The 22,680-nt window shown below is 35.9% G+C and overlaps 1 protein-coding gene across 2 annotated transcripts; it reads left to right on the forward strand.

Moving 5' to 3' along the window:
* Positions 1 to 3,351: 3,351 nt before the first annotated feature.
* tbata (thymus, brain and testes associated) lies at positions 3,352 to 21,413 on the forward strand. Of its 2 annotated transcripts, none has more exons than XM_048171534.1 (9): positions 3,352 to 3,487; positions 3,788 to 4,003; positions 6,288 to 6,443; positions 8,034 to 8,119; positions 10,367 to 10,537; positions 11,175 to 11,256; positions 14,249 to 14,402; positions 18,176 to 18,210; positions 21,215 to 21,413. In XM_048171534.1, exons 2-9 carry the CDS (start codon positions 3,793 to 3,795, stop codon positions 21,262 to 21,264), a joined length of 945 nt encoding a protein of 314 aa, XP_048027491.1. In that variant the 5' UTR covers positions 3,352 to 3,487; positions 3,788 to 3,792; the 3' UTR covers positions 21,265 to 21,413. The 2 variants fall into 2 exon arrangements, with proteins under 2 accessions (XP_048027491.1, XP_048027492.1); XM_048171535.1 differs by lacking the exon at positions 3,352 to 3,487 and adding an exon at positions 3,546 to 3,689.
* Positions 21,414 to 22,680: the final 1,267 nt, after the last annotated feature.

A 22,680-nucleotide genomic window follows, 5' to 3' on the forward strand; every position in this document is an offset into this window, starting at 1 on the left:
TATAGTGTATTGTAGTATGATATACAGTAATTTAATTTATAATACTATAGTTGTTATATTATCACAGCAACTATAGAATTACCACAACAAATTAATTCAAGTGCTTTACTATAGTATTGTTAAAAAACACTATAGTATTTACTATAAATTACTATAGTATTTTTGTTGTAATTTCAAATGTTTTTTTGTCTTATGACAGTCAAAATTATGAATTAGTATGTCATAATTTCGATTTAATGTCAATTTCTACTTTTTAATGTAGGCTAATATATATGTATATTAGTGCTGTCAAATCGATTAATCATGAATGTGTATATATATATATATATATATATATATATATATATATATATATATATATATATATACATATGCAGTATGGGTCAATGACGTGACGAGTTTTCTGTCCAAAGGCCTTAATAATAATAAAAAACAAAGATATGACATCCAATGTATGTAAGGTAGTACAACTAGATCTCTTTTATTGAATCCAAAAGGTTTTAATTATATTTTTCTACATATAAAGGTATTTTAAAGATTTTGAAGTGTCGAAAGGTCATTCGGTTTAACCGTCCAAAGGACAATACAGCTATTTCATTTGTGATTAAAATATCTTAAAATGTAATAAAAGTACAGGTGCTGGTCATATAATCATTTTTTTATTGTAAATTATTTTGAAAAATGAAACTTTCATTTATACTAGATTCCCTACATGTAAAGTAAAACATTTCAAAAGTTTTTTTTTTTTTTAATTTGTTGATTAGAGCGTACAGTTCATGAAAGTCCAAAATCCAGTATCTCAAAATATTAGAATATTTACATTTGAGTTTCATTAAATGACCATCCCTACAGTATAAATTCCGGGTATCTCTTGTTCTTTGAAACCACACTAATGGGGAAGACTGCTGACTTGGCAATGGTCCAGGAGACGATCATTGACACCCTCAACAAAGAGAGTAAGTTACAGATGGTCATTACTGAATGTGGTGGCTGTTTACAGAGTGATGTATCAAAGCATATTAAATGCAAAGTTGACTAGAAGGAAGAAATTGGGTAGGCAAAGGTGCACAAGCAACAGGGATGACCACAAGCTTGAGAATACTGTCAAATAAAGCCGATTCAGACACTTGGGAGAGCTTCACAATGAGTCGAATGAAGCCGGAGTCAGCACATCAAGAGCCACCACACTCAAACATCTTCAGGAAAAGGACTACCAAGCCACTTCTGAAACAGAAACAACGTCAGAAGCATCTTACCTGGGCTAAGGAGAAAAAGAACTGGACAGTGAACAGTGGTCAGAAGTCCTCTTTTCAGATAAAAGTAAATTTTGCATTTCATGTTGAAATCATGGTCCCAGAGTCTGAAGGAAGACTGGAGAGGCACAGAATCCAAACTGCTTGAAGTCTAGTGGGAAGTTTCTGAAGTTAGCAATGATTTGGGGGGCTGTGACATCTGCTGGTGTTGGTCCATTGTAATTTATCAAGTGCAAAGTCAATGCAGCCATCTTCCAGGAGATTTTGGAGCACTTTATGTTTCCATCTGCTGACAAGCTTTATGGAGATGCTGATTTCCTTTTTTTTTCAGCAGGACTTTAGCACCTGCCCACAGTGCAAAAACCAGTGACCATGATATTACTGTGTTTTACTGGACAGCCAACATGCCTGACCCCTGAATCTATGGGATATTTTCAAGAGAAAGATGAGAAACAGTTGATCCAACAATATACAGATGATCTGAAGGCTCAATAGTGCCCCAGCAGTGCCACAGGCTGATCACTTCCATGCCACACTTCACTGATGCTGTAATTTGTGCTAGGAGCAAGTCATTTGCTGTAATATGTGTTGCAGACCAAGTATTGAGTGTACAAATGAACATACTTTAAAGAACTTGAACTTTTCTGTTTTGAAAATCCATTTTTTGATTGATCTTAGGAAATATTTTAATATTTTGAGATACTGGATTTTGGACTTTCATGAGCTGTACGCTCTAATCATCAAAATTTAAAAAAAAAAAACTTTTGAAATGTTTTACTTTACATGTAGGGAATCTAGAATATATGAAAGTTTCATTTTTAAAAATAATTTACAATAAAAAAATTAACTTTTTCATGATATTCTAATTATATGACCAGCACCTGTATATATATTTTTATTCTGGCATGATTTTATAACATCATATATCAACATAGTGCAAAATGGTATTAAAATTATGTGTAGAAGTCATCGCTTTGTTATGAGAAAGAATGTCCGGAAAATTAATTTAATTGATCTCATTCGGAGTAACCAATATAAAGAGATAATTTTGGATCAAGTCATGCAGTCAGTATCATGTGACAGGACGTGACATCATTCAGACACCTGCAAAGGACCACATGAAACAAAGTAACTAACTCTCTCTTAACCATTTGAAAAATTCATGTTTTCACTTGATCATACGCATGTCCCGAAACATCAGGTCATTCGGTGCAACCGCTATAAAACATGGAAAATGTTGTAATATTTTAAAAACTTGTACGAAATATAAAATGTTTGATTGTCCTTTGCTAGATATCAGCCTGTTATCGTTGTTTGAAAATATTGTCATTTGGTAAAACCAAAATTTTGGTCAAACCGAATGATTTTTTTGTTGACAAATTTTGTCCATCCTGTAAAAAATGACAAAAGCAGTGTTAACAGATTATAAAAACCACATAATCTCATTGTTAACACTTAAAAAATTAATTATATCTCCATTGGATTTTTTTTTACACTTTTAAAAACCTTATTCTTCAGTGACCCACACACACACATACACACAAACATGGATATATTTACAAACATATGTATGTCTGTGTGCGTGTGCATGTGTGTGTGTACATATATATATAAACTTTTATGTTAGATGCGATTAATATCGATTAATCAATTTGAACGCACTAATATGTACACACACACACACTTTATGGCAAATGCATTTTCTTCAAACAACAATGTGTTGACATTTTCAATTTTTTGTGTGCATTCAGTTGGCATGGGTCAATTTATCACACGCAGAGGCACTGGATATTGAGCTATTAGAGTTGTTGTTCATCCTGTAGCGTCTGTGATGATAATACCTATGTAAGACACACGTCATATGGTGCAGAAAATTACTGTAGAGTGCTCATGATTGACGTACACAATTGGCACACATCAGAAATGGTCACGGTAGTTTATATTCATAAGTTGATTGATCCTTCTATTTGTGAACAAACATCCCTCAAATCCATATTTAATCCCCATATGTTCACGTAACCTTTGTGTCCAAACTTTAATCCTTCACAGAGATTAAAGTTTAATGCATTTACTTGAGCTCATGACTAATCAAAGTTGCTTAAAATAATGAAAGATGAGTAGGTCGAGGTGTTTTATCAGTCTCTGAGCAGCTCTGCTATTGGAGCTTTAGGGTTCCTTTGTTCAGAGTCTCCAAGCAACAACAGCAAACATCAGAAGGAACACAGTGAACTGAGGTGAGCAGCGTATTTTATAGGAATTGCACTTATAAATGAGGTACATTATGTGTTCAAAAATCAATGAATGCATGAATGAAGACTTCTAAAATCTTTAAGAGGTCTTTTGTGTGTCTAAATAGCTAAAATGATGAAGTCTAAGTACATGATATTTCCTTTTGTGCCAAAGGACGCGAGCAAAGCTCTTAAAACCCTTTTATCTGTGAGTGACTGCTGTTGTTCATTAAGCTTGTTTAACTGGTGAACTTTTTGCTGCTGTAAAAGGAATATTCTAACATGACCTTGGAATTTGTCTTCCAGAGATTATGGAGACATCAGATGAGCGAGTGAACGAAAGTCTGCCGAGGACAGGCCTGCAGAAGAGTCCTGAGTCTGTGCAACATGAGAAGCGGCTGTTTGAGAGCGCGGGCACGAGCAGGACCACCACTAGAGGCAGCCTTCGCTTTGGGACCCTCAGCCATCACTCCTTCTTCTCCAGACACAATCCTCATCCACACAGAGTCAGGCATTTGCAAGGTGAGCCGCTCCGGACACACAGACCTGTGTCAATACTGTTATATTGGAACATTCAAAAATGTGTTTATGCTTATTTGTAATCTGTTCGGGTCAACCTGCTTTTTAAGTTTAGATGTGAAAATGCACTGAATCACAGTAAGTGATTTCTGAGAAACACTGTGGAAAGTGGATCAGACTGAGCACCATAAGACACTTCAGCCAATCAGCAATAGGGGGTGTGTCCACTCATGATGGGGGAGGAGAGTGAGACAATCAGCATTAGGGGGCGTGTCTAATTAAGATGGGGAGGAGAGAGAGAGAGCCAATCAGAAGTAGGGGCGTGTCCACTCATGATGGGGGAGGAGAGAGAGACAATCAGCATTAGGGGGCGTGTCCAATTAAGATGGGGAGGAGAGAGAGTGAGCCAATCAGCATTTGGTGGTGTGTCTACTCATGATGGGGAGGAGAGAGAGTGAGCCAATCAGCAGTAGGGGGTGTGTCCAATTAAGATGGGGGAGGAGAGAGTGAGCCAGTCAGCAGTAGAAGGGGTGTGTCCACTCATGATGGGGGAGGAGAGAGTGAGCCAATCAGCAGTAGGGGGTGTGTCCACTCATGATGGGGAGGAGAGAGAGTGAGCCAATCAGCAGTAGGGGTGTGTCCAATTAAGATGGGGAGGAGAGAGTGAGCCAGTCAGCAGTAGAGGGGGTGTGTCCACTCATGATGGGGGAGGAGAGAGTGAGCCAATCAGAGTAGGGGGCGTGTCCATTCATGATAGGAGAGGAGAGAGAGTGAGCCAATCAGCATAAGGGGCGTGTCCAATTAAGATGGGGAGGAGAGAGAGTGAGCCAATCAGCAGTAGGGGGTGTGTCAACTCATGATGTGGGAGGAGATTTATTTTTAACCTGTTTTATCTAAACATTTTCACAGACCCCCTGGTTTGAAAATTTCAGTTCTAGATGACACTATAAATACAAAATCAGGTGATATTAAAGCAATCATACTGAAACAAAGTGTATTTAATAGTTAATTAAACTTTTTTTTTTTAACTCATACAATTTGCAAAAAAAATTGTTTTAGATTTTTACAATAAGGTCTCATTTGTTAACAGTATACATTATATACATTATCTAAAAAGAACTGTCAATTAGCAATATTTTTTACTGCAATTATTAATGTTTGTTAACGTTAGTTGTAATGTAATGTAATTCTTTACTGTTTGTTAACTTTTGATTTAAAAAAAATGTGTTAGTAAATGTTGAAATTCATAAATGCTGTTCATTGTTAGTTAAATGACACCTTTTTGTAAGATGTTACTGAGATTTTTAGATCATTTCTATCATTTTATAGGTCTAGCAGCACCAGAAAAACAAAACAACTACTGTTTTAGTGCATATATAATATGCAAAACATGACTGTCAAGCTCCTCAGATTTTCTCATATAGATTTGTTCAATACTAGATTTGTCATAGCCGTGCATTATTTTACTGTCAGAAAGTGCTGATGCATGAGTGAGCACTAAAAGATGTGGTGAAAGTATATTTTGTGATAAATGCCTGAAAAGTTTCATCCAAAAACGTTCTTTCTCACTCCTTTATCCTGCTGTCACAGCACTCCAGAATCAGTGGCTAGTAAAATCCTCCTGTAGCAGCAGAATCCTGACAGTCAAAGTATTTTGTGTGGTTTTAGGCCTCATTAGCATAACAAAGGCAGCCGTATCTATCAGACGCCCTGTAGCCCGTCACGTGAGGAAAGTGGCAGCATCGTTTCGCTGAATGACTTTAATGATGAGGTCCTGCATAAACAGACGTGCTTTTACCTCCTTGCAAACAAACACGACTGATTTACACACTTCACGCAGAGTTCTTCCCACTGAATGCGAGGAAGTGTGAATAGTGTGGAGGTCTGTATTTGAAAACCCTCACCATTCTGCCCACAAGTTACTAATTTAGCCTGAAAACATGATATGCAATTACTGTAAGATCGCAGCAACATCAGCCAATAGAATGAGCAGAAAAAAGCCTCGGTTCAGATCGGTCTCTGTGGAAATCCATGCTGGAGAAACAACACACGGGCATCTTAGACCTCCATGCACCATCATCACAGCTGGTTTCTCTGACAACCTTCCGATTGCAAGAACCTGTGATCATTTCCTTTAGCATCTATTTAAAACTGACTTTTATACTGTGAACAATCCTGCAGCCACAGCAGGCGTTCAGCGCGCAACACGCTGTGTGAATCCGGGCCGGGGAGAGATGAAAGTCAAAGTTTGATCACATTTCAAGCACACGCTCTTTTCTTTCTGCAGGGTTGAATGGCAAGCCGGTTTGCATGGTGAATGATGACTGGTACGGCTTCACCCCTCTCTATCCGCATCCACTCATTAAAAGTCAAGTGTCTGTGAGTCGTTCAGCGGCGTTTCTCACACCTGAGATCGGCTCAGATCGCTCTGGACCGCGAGCAGGTACAGATGAACATGAACGCTGATGCTTTTGTGTCTTACAGGAATAGTTCATCCAAAAACTCACATTTCTGTCATCGTTTAATCGCCCTCATGTTGTGCCAAACACATGTGACTTTCTTTATTCAGGGAGCAAAAAATAAATAAATTGCATTGAAAAATATTTGCACTTAAAGCCTTTCCTTTATATATAATGCATTACAACAAGGGATTTTTTTCCTAATTTATTAATTATGCCTTGTAATGCACATTATAATGCATTGTATAATATCATGAATAATTGTAACCAAGGTTATTATAATGCTCATGTTATGCCATTAGAAAGTATAATGCATTAAAACACATGACAAACAACCAATTTGCAAATATTATGATGCATTTTAACTTTGGTTACAATTATATATGAAAAGATATAATGCAATGTAACGGACATTATGAATACCGTTATAAAAGGATTAAGTAAAGTGGGTATGCACATCATATGAATGGCTTACTCTTTGTTTGACTTTGAATATTAAACTGTGATAAAACAAAGTATTTTAGCATAAAAATCACATTAAGATAATGAGAAACATGCATTATTTCTGGTGCATCCAAATCAAGGTGCCTTTAAATGAGGTCAGTCGCTTCATGGCCTCTTGAATAAGGAAAAAAACAAAATATCCAAAACTGCTTGTCAGGATGTGAAGGCATGATTTAAAATGTATTTATTTTAGGGCTGTCAAATGATTAATCGTGATTAATCGCATACAAAGTTTGCATAATGTATGTGTGAGTACTGTGTGTAATTAATATGTCTATATAAATACACACAAATTAATGCATATATTTAAGAGAAATGTTATTTACTGTATGAACAAAATATATTTTTTAATATATATATGTAAATATTTTTCAAATATATTCATGAATGTGTTTGTATTTATATATACATAATAATTACACACAGTACACCCACATATATTAGGCAAACTAAAACTTTTATTTTGTATGCGATTAATCGTTTGACAGCCCTAATTTATTAATATTTATTTTATATTTAATGCTTTTTTTTAAACAATATTGCACAAGTTCACAACATGCATTGCAGCTTGAAAAAAATATTTTGATACTACTGTATTATTAAAGAACTATTATTACTTTAATTTATACTGTCACTGTTAGCTGTTACATGGTTCAGTGTTTATATTTTAAATTCGATGGATGTAACTCATTAGATGAACAAAAGTATTAAATCTGTCAGAAACAGCCATTTGAGTTGGACAGAATTAGTTAATTAGGTGTAGGAGGTTGCATTATTAATAAGATCGACTTTTAGAAAGTATGTATACTATCAAAGTTGCACATACAACCAAGATTATCATGTTTAACTCAACCTAAACATCAAGTGTTACTTGGCATTTCTTTGCAATTATTTTGCATCCTACCCCAATCTTTTCAGTGCACCTACCAGACCACATTTAGAGGATCTTTAGAAAAATAGTTCTGTTTATTTATTTGCATCATCATCAGTGCTTGTTTTCTTGCCCTTTTTGTTCTTCTCGCCTCTGTTTCTTCTTCATGCTCTCCTTCATCCCCCGTGTCTTTCCGCAGCACTCATTTCTGAAAGCTGGCGTGAGGAACTGAAGGATTTGGCCACTAAAGTCAGTCTTTCAGCGGCCGCTGATGACAAGAGAGAGGTACTTGACCTTTCCTTTACTGTAGGCATCACAAATGACTAAAACACTGACTGACGAATGAGCAGGAACGCTTTGAGCTGAAACTTCTCATCTTAAGTGTGAAGTGTTCAGTACCACAGGGAAGACCAACCGTCTTTATGATTCATCCACACACAAAGCGTTAAAGCTGCACTTTGAAAATGTAACACCCACATCAAACATTTCTTTACAGCTTTTAAATCGCACTGGCACATTGTCAGAAAAGCAGGAGCTTTGAGCACAATTCACACAATACAGATGTGACAACAACTGCCTGTTCACACAGTGAAATCAGATTTCTTTAGATTCAAGGCCGCGATAAACTCACAACGAAGTTATTCGCTTAGAAATAAAGTTTTTTTCCCGGCAAAAATGTCCCGAGTCCTTCACATAAAAATCAGTCCACAGGCTTTCATACATAGACAACCCAGGAAGTCATTTCAATGCAAGTAGCTATGGAGTTTGGTCCTCTGTAGGATATTATATTTGAGCGAATTTCTCCGAGACCTTACTTGTCACAGTTTTAAGTCTGGATGTCATGTAAAGAGATACCAAATGTCCACCATGTTTCACCATGACTTCTCCTTGGTCTTTAAAAATTGCTGACATTAATTTAGTGATCAAATTTAACACCAAAATGATAATATTTTGTAATTATCTTTTAAATCTGAAAAAATTTCAAATCAACATCTCAGGAAAATGTTATGGGGTTTCAAACCAAAATATGACTTTCTGTTATGAATCAGGACATTGATTTCATACATGTCCACTGTAGATGACACCAGGACTTCAAGCATTTTTATTATGCATTTTGGGAGACATAACAAGTGAATAAGGAAAGAAATTATATAACAATGTTTCTATAAGATATTAGATATTATTATGAAGATCTTGCCAATTATTGCTCCAGTTATTGCACTTCTTTTTTTCATTACATATTGTCCAAAAAACACATGAATATGCAAATTAGATACAGATACATTGTATATAAGGGGAAAACACGTTTATGGCCATTTTGCACACATATTGCATAAAGCAAAATGGTGTATAAAAATTATTCTTTTATTTATTTCATAACATAGTTAAGAATCATCTTTATGCAAAGTTTGGTATAAAAAATCCTGAAAGGCTGAAACCTAAAAATTGATTGGTGATTTAAAAAAAAAAAAATCCCATTGTTTTTGTCTTTTCAGGTTTATTCATGTCTTATTTTATTTTTTTAAAAATTAAGTCCTGGTGTGCACTTCAGAATACATAGTTTAACATATGAATAAAATACCATTTTTGAAAAATGTAATTTTTCCATTTTTTTCTTAAGCTCTCTAAAACAATGTAATGACATGAAAAAAATACTTTTTTCTGGTCGTCAGGAGGATATAGCAAAGTCCCTTTAAGACAAGTCATTTCACTCGGCGGCCATCTTTGAAACGCCTCTCGGGCATATCTCTTTGAATGGGGAAACATCAAATTCTCCAAAACTGTTCGCCAACCTTATGATTAAATTTCATATTTGAAATCACCAATGAAATCTAACAACAACCAGCTCATAAATTTAGTTTCTAAACGCTCGAATCATGACAAAAAAACTGTATTTTTCAGGCTGGATCAAGCTAATGCGCATGCGCAGACCTAAATGCGCGTCTCTTCTGAGGCGCGCGTCTGACTGTTTCTATAGAAACCGGTGATTCTAACGGCCGCTGAAGTGACGCGATGACTTTACCAGTCGGCGATTGGCTCTTATTTTGAAGGCGGGACTTATTCCGCCATATTGCGCTTTCTCCCATTCAAAACAATACGAGTGACGCGTCTTGTGTTATTCTATAGTCTTTGATATAGCCCCTTTAACTTTTGTATTTTGTATTTTGACCAAATGACTTTAAATATCATAAATAAATGTACAAAAAAAAAAAATCTGATTTCAAATTAATTGCCTATGAATTTGGTTTCAGTTGGGTTTATAAAAGTCAGATTTTGTGAAATGTCTCTCTAGGGGGTCAGGGGTTTGATTCCCAGGGAATGCAGTAACTGATAAAAAACACTTTTAATTCAATGCAATTTGCTTTTGCCCAATGCATAAATGTAAACTTCTCTTTTAGCATTTTATATACCAGTTTTGTGTGCACATTTTTGATTCTGAAAACCCCTGTATTAGATGATGCTGAATGAAGCAGATAAATTTCACAGGAGAAGCCTGAATACTAAAGTGTTTGTCTGTGAATAAACTCAAAGAAACTCCGAGATGAGGAAGCTCCTCGCAGGAAGACGCAGTATTCGGCGCAGTCCGGCCGGATCATCCCCACCACGTCCTGGGGAGGGAAGAAACGCAGCAGCCGGACGTCACACAAACGCCTGGGGATGCAGCGATGGCAGACGCAGACGCTGGAAGGAGTGGAGCTCAAGGTGAAACACCTGCACTTATTTATCTACCTTCAGCAAGTGCTTTATCTGAACACATTCATGTCACAGTTTGATGGTTACATCCGAAAGTGTTCAGTGAATGTGAACTCCAACTTGTTAGTACACTGTATTGGCATTTTTTTTTTAATTTCCTTTCCTTTCCTTTCCTTTCCCAGCTGAAATTAAAAAAATAGCTTAAAAAATAGCTTGAACTGTTTTTTTTCAGCAGGGTTGTGACGAATAATCTTGGAATCACTTGATCGTATTAACAAAAGTTTATATTTCTACCCAAAACTGGATAAAAATTGCATTTGCTGAATTCAACATGCAACCTGATGTGGATAACCATATAGCCAACTACTGTTTAAAATGTCTATCGTCACATAAATATACTATGCAATCTATATACACTGCAGAATATAATAATAATCCATTCTGAGCTCAGCTCCTGAAGCTCTTCTTGTTTGCTCATTTTCAATTTAAGATACGGCGAATATGAAAACAGGACACGGACTGCATGCCAAAGAGATTTAATAAGCAAATCAAATATTTAATTACTATTTCATCATTTGAATATTTGGTTAGCTGGTTTTATCCTGCCCTGTGGGAATGAGCTGCTGATATCAGTCTTCTCTCTCAGGTGCTGGAGCTCTTGTGTCAGATCCTGCAGACTGATTCTCTCTCCATGGTTCAGCAGTGGCTTTTGCTGGCGAGTGACAAAGGTGAACACTTGCCCTTTCATTAGATTGATTAGATATATTAGCAGTTAACCAAATAATTAACTGCTTTGAAGATCATTTAAAGACCTTTAAGGCCAGTTCACAACAACTAGAATGATAACAGTTCGATAACAGTAAAGATACACTGTAAAAAAAACAAACTCTGGGTTAAAAGTAGCCCAAGTTGGGTTGAAAATGAACAAACCCAGCGGTTGGGTTAAATGTTTGCCTAACATGCTGGGTAGTTTTTTTTAACTCAACTATTGTTTAAAAATTACTATATATCCAGTTTATGTTGGAAATTAAAAATCGGACACATAATTACTAGAGGCAACAGTAATAATCAAAAGGTGAACATTTATTAATAAGCAATTTAATAAATGTTTATTGTTTAATTATTATTCATTAAGCATATTAATAAATGTTCATTTCCAACATACTGTATTTTGGGTTCATTTTAATCAAAAACAATAGTTGAGTTAAATAAAACTACCCAGCATGTTAGGCAAACATTTAACCCAACCGCTGGGTTAAAACAACACAATTGCTGGGTTTGTCCATTTCCAACCCAACTTGGGTTGTTTTTAACCCAGCATTTTTTAGAGTTTAGTTTTATTAAACTCAACTATTGTTTAACATTTACTATATTGCTTGCTTAAAATGATCCCAAAATAGGTTGGAATTTAACATTTATTAATGTGTTTAATAAAGTTTAATAAATAATAATTAAATAATAAATATCTATAAAATTGCTTATTAATAAATGTTCACCTTTTGATTATTATTGTTGCCTCTAGTAATTATGTGTCTGATTTTTAATTTCCAACATATTTTGGGTCCATTTTAAGCCAGACATATAGTCATTTTTAAACAATAGTTGAGTTAAATTAAACTAGTTGAGTTAACCCAAACGCTGGGTTTGTCCATATTTAACCCAACTTGGGTTGTTTTTAACCCAGCATTTTTTAGGGTGTATAGTTCTAAATATCCAGCTTTTTCCTAACAACTGCGTTTTAAATTATGGGAGGCACTTCTGGTTTGAGTTCCACTCAAAAGTCTGAAACAAATCTTAAGGTTGCGCTATAAATAATCTTTATCCTTCAGTTTGACTGAATGACCTGTAAAATTTCCTTCATGTACTATTTTCACACGTCAGGAGAATAAAATATGCCATCTATGGCGAGAGTTTTTTTCAGTCGCTGCATTTTTTCCCCTCTGAAATATTTTATTTCCTGGTATTCTCGCTGTATTCTTGCTGAAAAAGACAACATGCACTATTTGTGTGCACTAACATGTCTCTTTCCAGGTTTTTTTTCACACGGATGCTTTAAAATGTAAATGTCTCCCCTTTTCCCTTCTAATCCCTATTAGCAGTGTTTACTGGGATGTCTCTAAAGCAGCTAAATATGATATTTGTCATCTGTCACAATGATGGAAATCACTTTGAATTATTATCAGTTAAATAACATTTTTGATTAAGGCAACATGTTACATAATACAGACATATATTATTACAGTGATATTTAACACGTCTGTAATATTGCTGCAGAGGTTATTCATGGTCTGTTGTAGTCATTTATTAGGGTCAATGACGTGATGGGTCAAATTTTTGTCCAAAGGCCTTAATAATATTAAAAAACAAAGATATTACATCCAAAGTATGTAAGGTGGTACAACTAGATCTCTTGTATTGAATCCAAAAGGTTTTAATTATATTTTGCTTCATATAAAGGTATTTTAAAGATTTTGAAATGTCAAAAGGTCATTCGGTTTAACCGTCCAAAGGCCAAAACAGCCATTTCATTTGTGATTAAAATATCTTAAAATGTATATATTTTTTATTCTGGCATGATTTTATAACATCATATATCAACATTGTGAAAAATGGTGTTAAAATTGTGTGTAGAAGTCGTTGCTTTGTTTATGAGAAAGAAAAATTAATTTCATTGATGTCATTCGGAGTAACCAATATAAAGGAACTATTTTGCATCAAGTCATGCAGTCAATATCATGTGACAGGATATGACATCATTCAGACACCTGCACAGGATCACATGGTCGTGAAGCAAAGTAACTAACTCTCTCTTAACTATTTGATAAATTCATGTTTTCACTTGATCATACACATGTCCCGAAACATCAGGTCATTTGGTGCAACCGCTATAAAACATGGAAAATATTGTAATATTTTAAAAACTTGTACTAAATATAAAATGTTTGATTGTCCTTTGCTAGATATCAGCCTGTTAGCATTGTTTGAAAATATCGTCATTCTGTATAACCAAAAGTGTCATTCGGTAAAACCGAAATTTTGGTTAAACCGAATGACTTTTTTTGGTGACAAATTTTGTCCTTCTTGTAAAAAATGACAAAAGCAGTGTTAATTGATTATAAAAACCACATAATGTCATTGTTAATGAAACTTCAAAATTAATTGTATCTCAATTTGTTTTTTTTTTACACTTTTAAAAACTTAATTCGTCAATGACCCGTTAATGCTTTTACAGTTTTAAAAGTCATGGGCCTTAAGAAAAAGACGAATAAAAGAACAACAGAATCCACATCAATACTATAACAAATCACTTTCAGAACTATTTTTTCCATCTGATGAACAATAAAAACACTGACAGCCAATCAGAATCCATCCTGCTTTAAGAGCTTGAGCTTTTCTGGCTTTAGAGTAACAAAGGCGTAGGGTGCAAATAGTACAGATTATTACATTTTAAAAGTTAAGTTGTACATGAAGTAAAGTCAACTAAAAAGTGTTAGTTAGGACATTTGTGTGTGCATTTAATTTTTAATGAGAAAGAAAAAAGTTAATTCAAGCTGGTTATGATGTACTTCCTTTAAAATCATCACCACAAACACAACCGGTCAGCACATATAGTCCTATTAGTTTCCATTATGAAAACTTCTGTGAGTTTATTATTTCGACACAGGCCGCTTGCAGATTCGTGTGCTAATGAAGGCTCATTAGATGTGTTTGTGGTGGCAGAGAAAGAGCTGGTTCAGGGGTTACTCCAGCAAGCCATGGCCGACTCGAGCTCTCTGACCCAGCAGACGTCTGGATCCCCACTGCTGCCCTTGACGTCTGAAGCTCTGCCGGATCACGTGTTCCTCAACTCGTCCATCAGCCAGAGAAAGACCAGGTGAGTGTTTCTTGCAGGGTTTAGTGATGGTGTCTTACTATTTTTAGTAACACTGTTCCATCATAGTGAATTACTAGGAATGCATGAGTAATGCAAAATTAACATTTTTCACTGCAAAACATGTTTTTCTTACTTGGTATTTTTGTCTTGTTTTTCCAGTAGCACTTTATTTAGTTTACTTGCGCACAAAAGTACTGAGTAGTGTAAGGTAACTACACGAGTAAAGTTCAGGTTTAGGGGCAGGTTCAGGGTTAGCACATACTTAGTGTCTTTATAACTACAATAAGTACACAGTATGTTAATGCGAATCAGGACTGTAAAAATAAAGTGTAATTACAATGTACAATGTGCTTATGCAGTAATTATAATAACTGGGTAATAACTAGGTAGTAACTCTGAACCTACCCCTAAACCTTACCTTAACCCCTGTAGTTGCCAGTATTTTCTTAGGTAAGTACACTGTAAGTACACGTACTGTGAAATAAAATGCAACCTGTTTTCCTGTATAAATATCTAAACTTTCTTAAAGCTGCTGTCTGTAACTTGTTTTTGGTTAAAAATTACCCAAAAATTATTTTAACCAGCCAGTTTTCAAAACTATCTCCTTACCTTAGCCCGATTCACAACGGTAAGCTTGTAATTAGAGATGCACAGATACTACATTTCTCCACCGATACTGAAAGCCGATTTTTCAAAGTGATATCTGTGATAACGATACCGATAGTCAATTATTCAGAATGAAATCTACCGATAACAATAGTTGATTATTCAGAGTGATATCTGCCGATAACAATAACAATAGCAGATTGTTCGGAGTGATATCTTTCGATACCCATAGCCGATTATTTAGAGTGATATCTGCAGATACAATAGCCGATCATTCAGAGTGATATCTGCCAAATACCGATACCGATAGCCGATTATTCAGAGTGATATATGCCGATACCGATAACAATACCGATAGTTGATTATTCAGAGTAATATCTGCTGATACCGATAACAATACTGATAGCCGATTATTAAGAGTGATATCTGCCGATACGATAGGCGATTATTCAGGGTAATATCTGCCAATACCGATAGTCGATTATTCAGAGTGATATCTGCCAATACCGATAGTCGATTATTCAGAGTGATAACAATACCGATAGCCGATTATTCAGAGTGATATCTGCCGATACAATAGCCGATTATTCAGAGTGATATCTGCCGATACCGATAGTCGATTATTCAGAGTGATATCTGCCGATACCGATAGCCGATTATTCAGAGTGATATCTGCCGATACAATAGCCGATTATTCAGAGTGATATCTGCCGATACCGATAGTCGATTATTCAGAGTGATATCTGCCGATACCGATAGCCGATTATTCAGAGTGATATCTGCCGATACCGATAGTCGATTATTCAGAGTGATATCTGCCGATACCGATAGCCGATTATTCAGAGTGATATCTGCCGATACCGATAGTCGATTATTCAGAATGATAACAATACCGATAACAATACCAATAGCCGATTATTCAGAGTGATATCTGCCGATAGGATAGCCGATTATTCAGGGTAATATCTGCAGATACGATAGCCAATTATTCAGAGTGATATCTGCCAAATACCGATACCGATAGCCGATTATTCAGAGTGATATCTGCCAAATACCGATACCGATAGCCGATTATTCAGAGTGATATATGCCAATACAGATAACAATACCGATAGTCGATTATTCAAAGTAATATCTGCTGATACCGATAACAATACCGATAGCCGATTATTCAGAGTGATATCTGCCGATACCGATAGTCGATTATTCAGAGTGATATCTGCCAATACCAATAGTCAATTATTCAGAGTGATAACAATACCGATAGTCGATTATTCAAAGTAATATCTGCTGATACCGATAACAATACCAATAGCCGATTATTCAGAGTGATATCTGCCGATACCGATAGCCGATTATTCAGAGTGATATCTGCCGATACCGATAGCCGATTACTCAGGGTAATATCTGCCAATACCGATAGTCGATTATTCAGAGTGATATCTGTCAATACCAATAGTCGATTATTCAGAGTGATATCTGCCGATACCGATAGCCGATTATTCAGGGTAATATCTGCCAATACCGATAGTCGATTATTCAGAGTGATATCTGCCAATACCGATAGTCGATTATTCAGAGTGATATCTGCCGATACAATAGCCGATTATTCAGAGTGATATCTGCCGATACCGATAGTCGATTATTCAGAGTGATATCTGCCGATACCGATAGCCGATTATTCAGGGTAATATCTGCCGATACAATAGCTGATTATTCAGAGTGATATCTGCCGATACCGATAGTTGATTATTCAGAGTGATATCTGCCGATACCGATAGCCGATTATTCAGGGTAATATCTGCCAATACCTATAGTCGATTATTCAGAGTGATAACAATACCGATAACAATACCGATAGCCGATTATTCAGAGTGATATCTGCCAATACCGATAGTCGATTATTCAGAGTGATATCTGCCGATACAATAGCCGATTATTCAGAGTGATATCTGCCGATACCGATAGTCGATTATTCAGAGTGATATCTGCCGATACCGATAGCCGATTATTCAGGGTAATATCTGCCGATACAATAGCTGATTATTCAGAGTGATATCTGCCGATACCGATAGCCGATTATTCAGGGTAATATCTGCCAATACCTATAGTCGATTATTCAGAGTGATAACAATACCGATAACAATACAGATAGTCGATTATTCAGAGTGATATCTGCCAATACCAATTACGATAGTTGATTATTCAGAGTAATATCTGCTGATACCGATAACAATACCGATAGCCGATTATTCAGAGTGATATCTGCCAATACCAATTACGATAGTTGATTATTCAGAGTAATATCTGCTGATACCGATAACAATACCGATAGCCGATTATTCAGAGTGATATCTGCCAATACCGATAACGATAGACGATTATTCAGAGTGATTTCTGCCGATACCGATAACGATAGACGATTATTCAGAGTGATTTCTGCCGATATGATAGCCGATTATTCACGGTAATATCTGTCGATACGATAGTTAATTATTCAGAGTGATATCTGCTGATACCGATAGCCGATTGTTCAGGGTAATATCTGCCAATACCGATAACCGATTATTCAGATTGATATCTGCCAATACCAATACCAATAGTTGATTATTCAGTGTGATATCTGCCGATACTGATAACAATACCGATAGTCGATTATTCAGAGTGATATCTGCCGATACGATAGCCAATTATTAACACACATTAACTAAATTCTGAAGATTAAATGAATAATTCTTAACTTTCTGAATGGTATTTATTCATATAATTACTATTTAACATCAAACTGGTTTCTTAGCATTTTCTTTACACAACGCCCAAATGGAGTGCATTTTCTTATCCTATTTTTATTGACAGGATATACTGACCTGACTATCGAATGTTTTTAAACTATCGCCTGATAGCTGAAAGTGTGAAAATTTACTTTTATAGGCCAATAATTGGTTTTATTGTTGCATCTCTACTTGTGATATTGTTTTAACTTTTCCGAACAGAAATGGCAACTGATTAACAGTAGTTACTGGAATGTGATGCTCATTTTTTCCTGTGCAGTTATTTATTAGTGATGGAACAATATTCTGAAGTCTTACTCTATTTTTATCAGCGTGTGATCATATGACTATCCTCATGAGGCTTTCTGAATGTTTATTTTCTGTCCTTTTGCACAGTTCTCATCTCGCGGAGGCGTTACAGAACAAACCAGGTAAGGTCTCTCCGCTCTGAGTTTATATGCTCAGATGTATTGTCCACTGATGTGTGTCATGTGAACTGAAGCGCTATTAATACACCATTGTTGTCAGTGTGAGAGGGTACACACCATTGAGTTCATGACCTGACATGAGCAGCAGTTTGGCAGAGAACAGTAATATTGCTCGCAGCTTTTATTAAAACACAATTTGGTTCAGTTTCAAAATTTAGTAAGCTTCCTGGCCGTTTGCCGCCTACATTAGGGTTCTTCATTCCTGGTTCTCAAGAGCCACTTTCCAGCTGAGTTTCATTCCAAACGTGCTCAAAAACACCTGGCACACCTCGATAAGTTGATCTAAGTGCAGCTGGCACAAAACTCTGTTGGAAAAATGTCTGCCTTCTGTTTTTGCCTTGGTTTGCGGTCTGGATGAGTTGACACTAGTAGTCAGATTTTGGTCAGTTGGAGTTTTTGCAGAATTTCACAGAAATCGCATATAGCATAATGTTCTCAGGATGTTCTCGGAATGTTCTCAGAATGGTTTTTGGAATGTTCTCAGAATGGTTTTTGGAATGTTCTTAGAATGTTCTCGGAATGTTCTCAGAATGGTTTTTGGAATGTTCTCAGAATGTACTAGGAATGTTCTCAATTTTTTTTTTGGAATGTTCTCAGGATGTTCTCAGAATGTTCTCAGAATGGTTTTTGGAATGTTCTCAGAATGGTTTTTGGAATGTTCTCAGAATGTACTAGGAATGTTCTCAATTTTTTTTGGAATGTTTCTCAGGATGTTCAAGGAATGTTTTCAAAATGTTTTTGTTGAGTGTTCTCGGAATTTTCTCGGAATGTTCTCAGGATGTTTTTTTGGGATGTTCTCGGAATGTTCTCAGGATGTTTTTTTGGGGGGGATGTTTTCACAATGTTTTTTTTTTGGATGTTCTCGGAATCTTCTCAGGATGTTCTCGGAATGTTCTCGGGGTATTCTCGGAATGTTTTCAGGATGTTTTTTGGAATGTTCTCAGAATGTTCTCGGAATTTTTTTCTCTTAGACTTACACATGTTTTTCCTCTGTAAACAAATAGTTAAGAGAGCTCTGTAAGCCAGCAATGATGCCTAGTGTTCAGAAGTGTCAAAAGTGTCATTTTAATGACATCACTTTTTGTTTTGTAACAGAGCACTTGTGTAGCCATAAAAACATTAACAACTGATGCAAAGGAAAGTTAAAGATCTCATTAAATCAAAATTCATGTTTTGTGGTTTATTGTTAATGTCTGTATGTTATATGACAGTGTACTAAACTTCAAGCAGATATGCCCTCTAGTCAGATAGTAAACAATGATTGATGGCTGTGATGTGATGTGAGGTGATTTGAAGTGCATTTCACCTTGAAGAAAGAACTTGTTTGATGTTAAAAATAGAGTGGTGAGTCTGTATATACTATGATAAATAAGATATTTTGAAAGTAGTTGTAAATGAAGCTGGAATCGATAGAACTCTGTCCACTAAACACAGAGATCAGATTGTGGGAAACAAGCTGAGTGCTTCTGTCTGTGGTTACTATAGTAACATATATTGCAGCTAAATGGCTAGCAGTACATATCAGCCCAGACTGCTGCTCTTCAAATGACTGCTCAAGCTCAAATGACTGATGTCACACTCTCTGGATATTTTGAGAATGTTCTCAGTATGGTTTTGGTTTGTTTGGAACATTAAAAGTGTTCTCAGGATGTTCTCAAAATGTTCTCAGGATGTTTTCAGAATGTTCTCAGTATGTTCTCAGGATGTTCTCAAAATGTTCTCAAGATGTTCTCAGGATGTTCTCAAAATGTTATCAGGATGTTTTCAGAATGTTCTCAGTATGTCCTCAAAATGTTTTCAGTATGTTCTCAGGATGTTCTCAATGTTCTCAGAATGTTCTCAAAATGTTCTCAGGATGTTTTCAGAATATTCTCAGTATGTTCTCAGGATGTTCTCAGTATGTTCTCAGGATGTTCTCAATGTTCTCAGAATGTTCTCAAAATGTTCTCAGGAGTTTCTCAGGATGTTCTCAAAATGTTCTCAAGATGTTCTCAGGATGTTCTCAAAATGTTGTCAGGATATTTTCAGAATGTTCACAGTATGTCCTCAAAATGTTTTCAGTATGTTCTCAGGATGTTCTCAATGTTCTCAGAATGTTCTCAAAATGTTCTCAGGATGTTCTCAGAATATTCTCAGTATGTTCTCAGGATGTTCTCAGTATGTTCTCAGGATGTTCTCAATGTTCTCAGAATGTTCTCAAAATGTTCTCAAAATGTTCTCAGGATGTTCTCAGTATGTTCTCAGGATGTTCTCAGTATGTTCTCAGGATGTTCTCAGTATGTTCTCAGGATGTTCTTAATGTTCTCAGAATGTTCTCAGTGTTCTCAGAATGTTCTCAGAATGTTCTCAAAATGGTCTCAGGATGTTCTCAAAATGTTCTCAGAATGTTCTCAGTATGTTCTCAGGATGTTCTCAGGATGTTCTCAAAATGTTATCAGGATGTTTTCAGAATTTTCTCAGTATGTTCTCAGTATGTTCTCAGGATGTTCTCAGTATGTTCTCAGGATGTTCTTAATGTTCTCAGAATGTTCTCAGAATGTTCTCAGTGTTCTCAGAATGTTCTCAGAATGTTCTCAAAATGGTCTCGGGATGTTCTCAAAATGTTCTCAGAATGTTCTCAGGATGTTCTCAGGATGTTCTCAGGATGTTCTCAAAATGTTATCAGGATGTTTTCAGAATTTTCTCAGTATGGTCTCAGGATGTTCTCAAAATGTTCTCAAGATGTTTTTAGGATGTTCTCAAAATGTTCTCAGTATGTTCTTGGTGTTCTTGGAATGTTCTTATAATGATCTCAGGATGTTCATAGAATGTTCTTACAATGTTCTCAAATGTTCTCATAATGTTCTCATGATGCTTTCAGGATGTTTTTAGATAATTCTCAGGATCTTCTCAAAATCTCCTCAGAATGTTCTGTTATCGTCTCTGAGCATTTTTCTTTCTTTTCCAGAGCGGATCGGGGAGGCAGAAGTTCTCACGCTGTACCCAGAAGACACATAACACCGCTTCAGTCATCACCACAACATCAACATCATATTAATGTCATGTTGCTGAATTAGTTTGCTCTTTTAGCAGTTATATTATTGCAATCATCATAGTGTAATGCAATGTTCATTTTTCACTTATTGCTAATAAAGCATATACACAGATATTTGCATAAGCGTTTAATTTATTTTCTGTGGGAGTCACATCTCGTGTGTGATGCCGTGAGTCAGGCAGTAAATGAAACAATTTACACTTACATTTAATCATTTAGCAGACTCTTTTATCCAAAGCGGCTTACAAATGAGAGCAATAGAAGCAATCAAACCAACAAGTGGGCAACAGTATGCAAGTGCTGTCAAGCCCCAGTTTTGGATGAACTATTTCTTTATGCATATCATAGTCCAAACAATATTGGTCTTGCATTGACATCATGTGAATATATCTGATGTATGATTGCAGTAAATCTGAGACACTGTCGATGTTTGTTTCGAGAATCTGGAGACTTCGGCGAACATCTCAATTTAATCTCCAAGACAAATAATTGAGACATTCAAGAGTTTATCTTATTTCCCATGAGCGAGTTGGTCAGCAGCTGCTGTTGATCTGCTTCTGATTCTCAATAAGTGTATCCATGGTGACAAACTTAGGCGTTCTCACGTGTGTTACACTGTTGCCAAAATAAGAACTGATTTCCAAAAGAAGACTGATTTTCTTTTACAGCAAATTGAAAATCACTGAAAAGCTCAATCATGCTATTAACATTGTGAAATGAGAACTGCTCTTTCCCCGTGTAATGGAGGGTTGTCATTTTCACCCTTTCATTTCTATTCATGTGCCATTATTCCAGACTGTATAATTATCATAATTCCCTCTGTAATGAGGTGGCAGTTTCTGTGTGATTTTGGGGGAGTGCATGATTTAATCTTTACAGCGAAGCATGAATGTTTTATTCTTTCTTTAATTGAATTGCCAATTTCTAAACTGTAGCTCACAGATGCAATCAGAGCAAATGCTGTGAAGATATCAGAAGTCAGCACAGAAATAAAACCTTGTTGCACGAATCCATTACATTAGTGAAAAAGCATCTGGCAGTGCATTAAAGTCTTTCACATTTATTCACACAAGGCATATATAGACTTGAATATAGTGCATGCACAAGTCATATATCATCTTTGGCTGAATTATTAATGTTCACAGGTTGTATTTGTAAAATTGTACCTTCTAAGGGAACTTGTTTGAGTCCCATAACAGCACATCTAATGATCCAAACAAATGTGGCGTATAATGATGAAGTTTATGTCTTGAAATTGCCTTTTTCAGCTTTCACACACGGCTTGTGTTTGTCTGTGTGATGCGCCCTCAGTAGTGCACACTTGAACACACACTAAACTCACTCTCAGATTCAGTGTCAGGCACAAATCTCTTCTGACC

Source organism: Megalobrama amblycephala, linkage group LG20, assembly GCF_018812025.1.
Source record: "Megalobrama amblycephala isolate DHTTF-2021 linkage group LG20, ASM1881202v1, whole genome shotgun sequence".
Lineage (NCBI taxonomy): Eukaryota > Metazoa > Chordata > Actinopteri > Cypriniformes > Xenocyprididae > Megalobrama > Megalobrama amblycephala.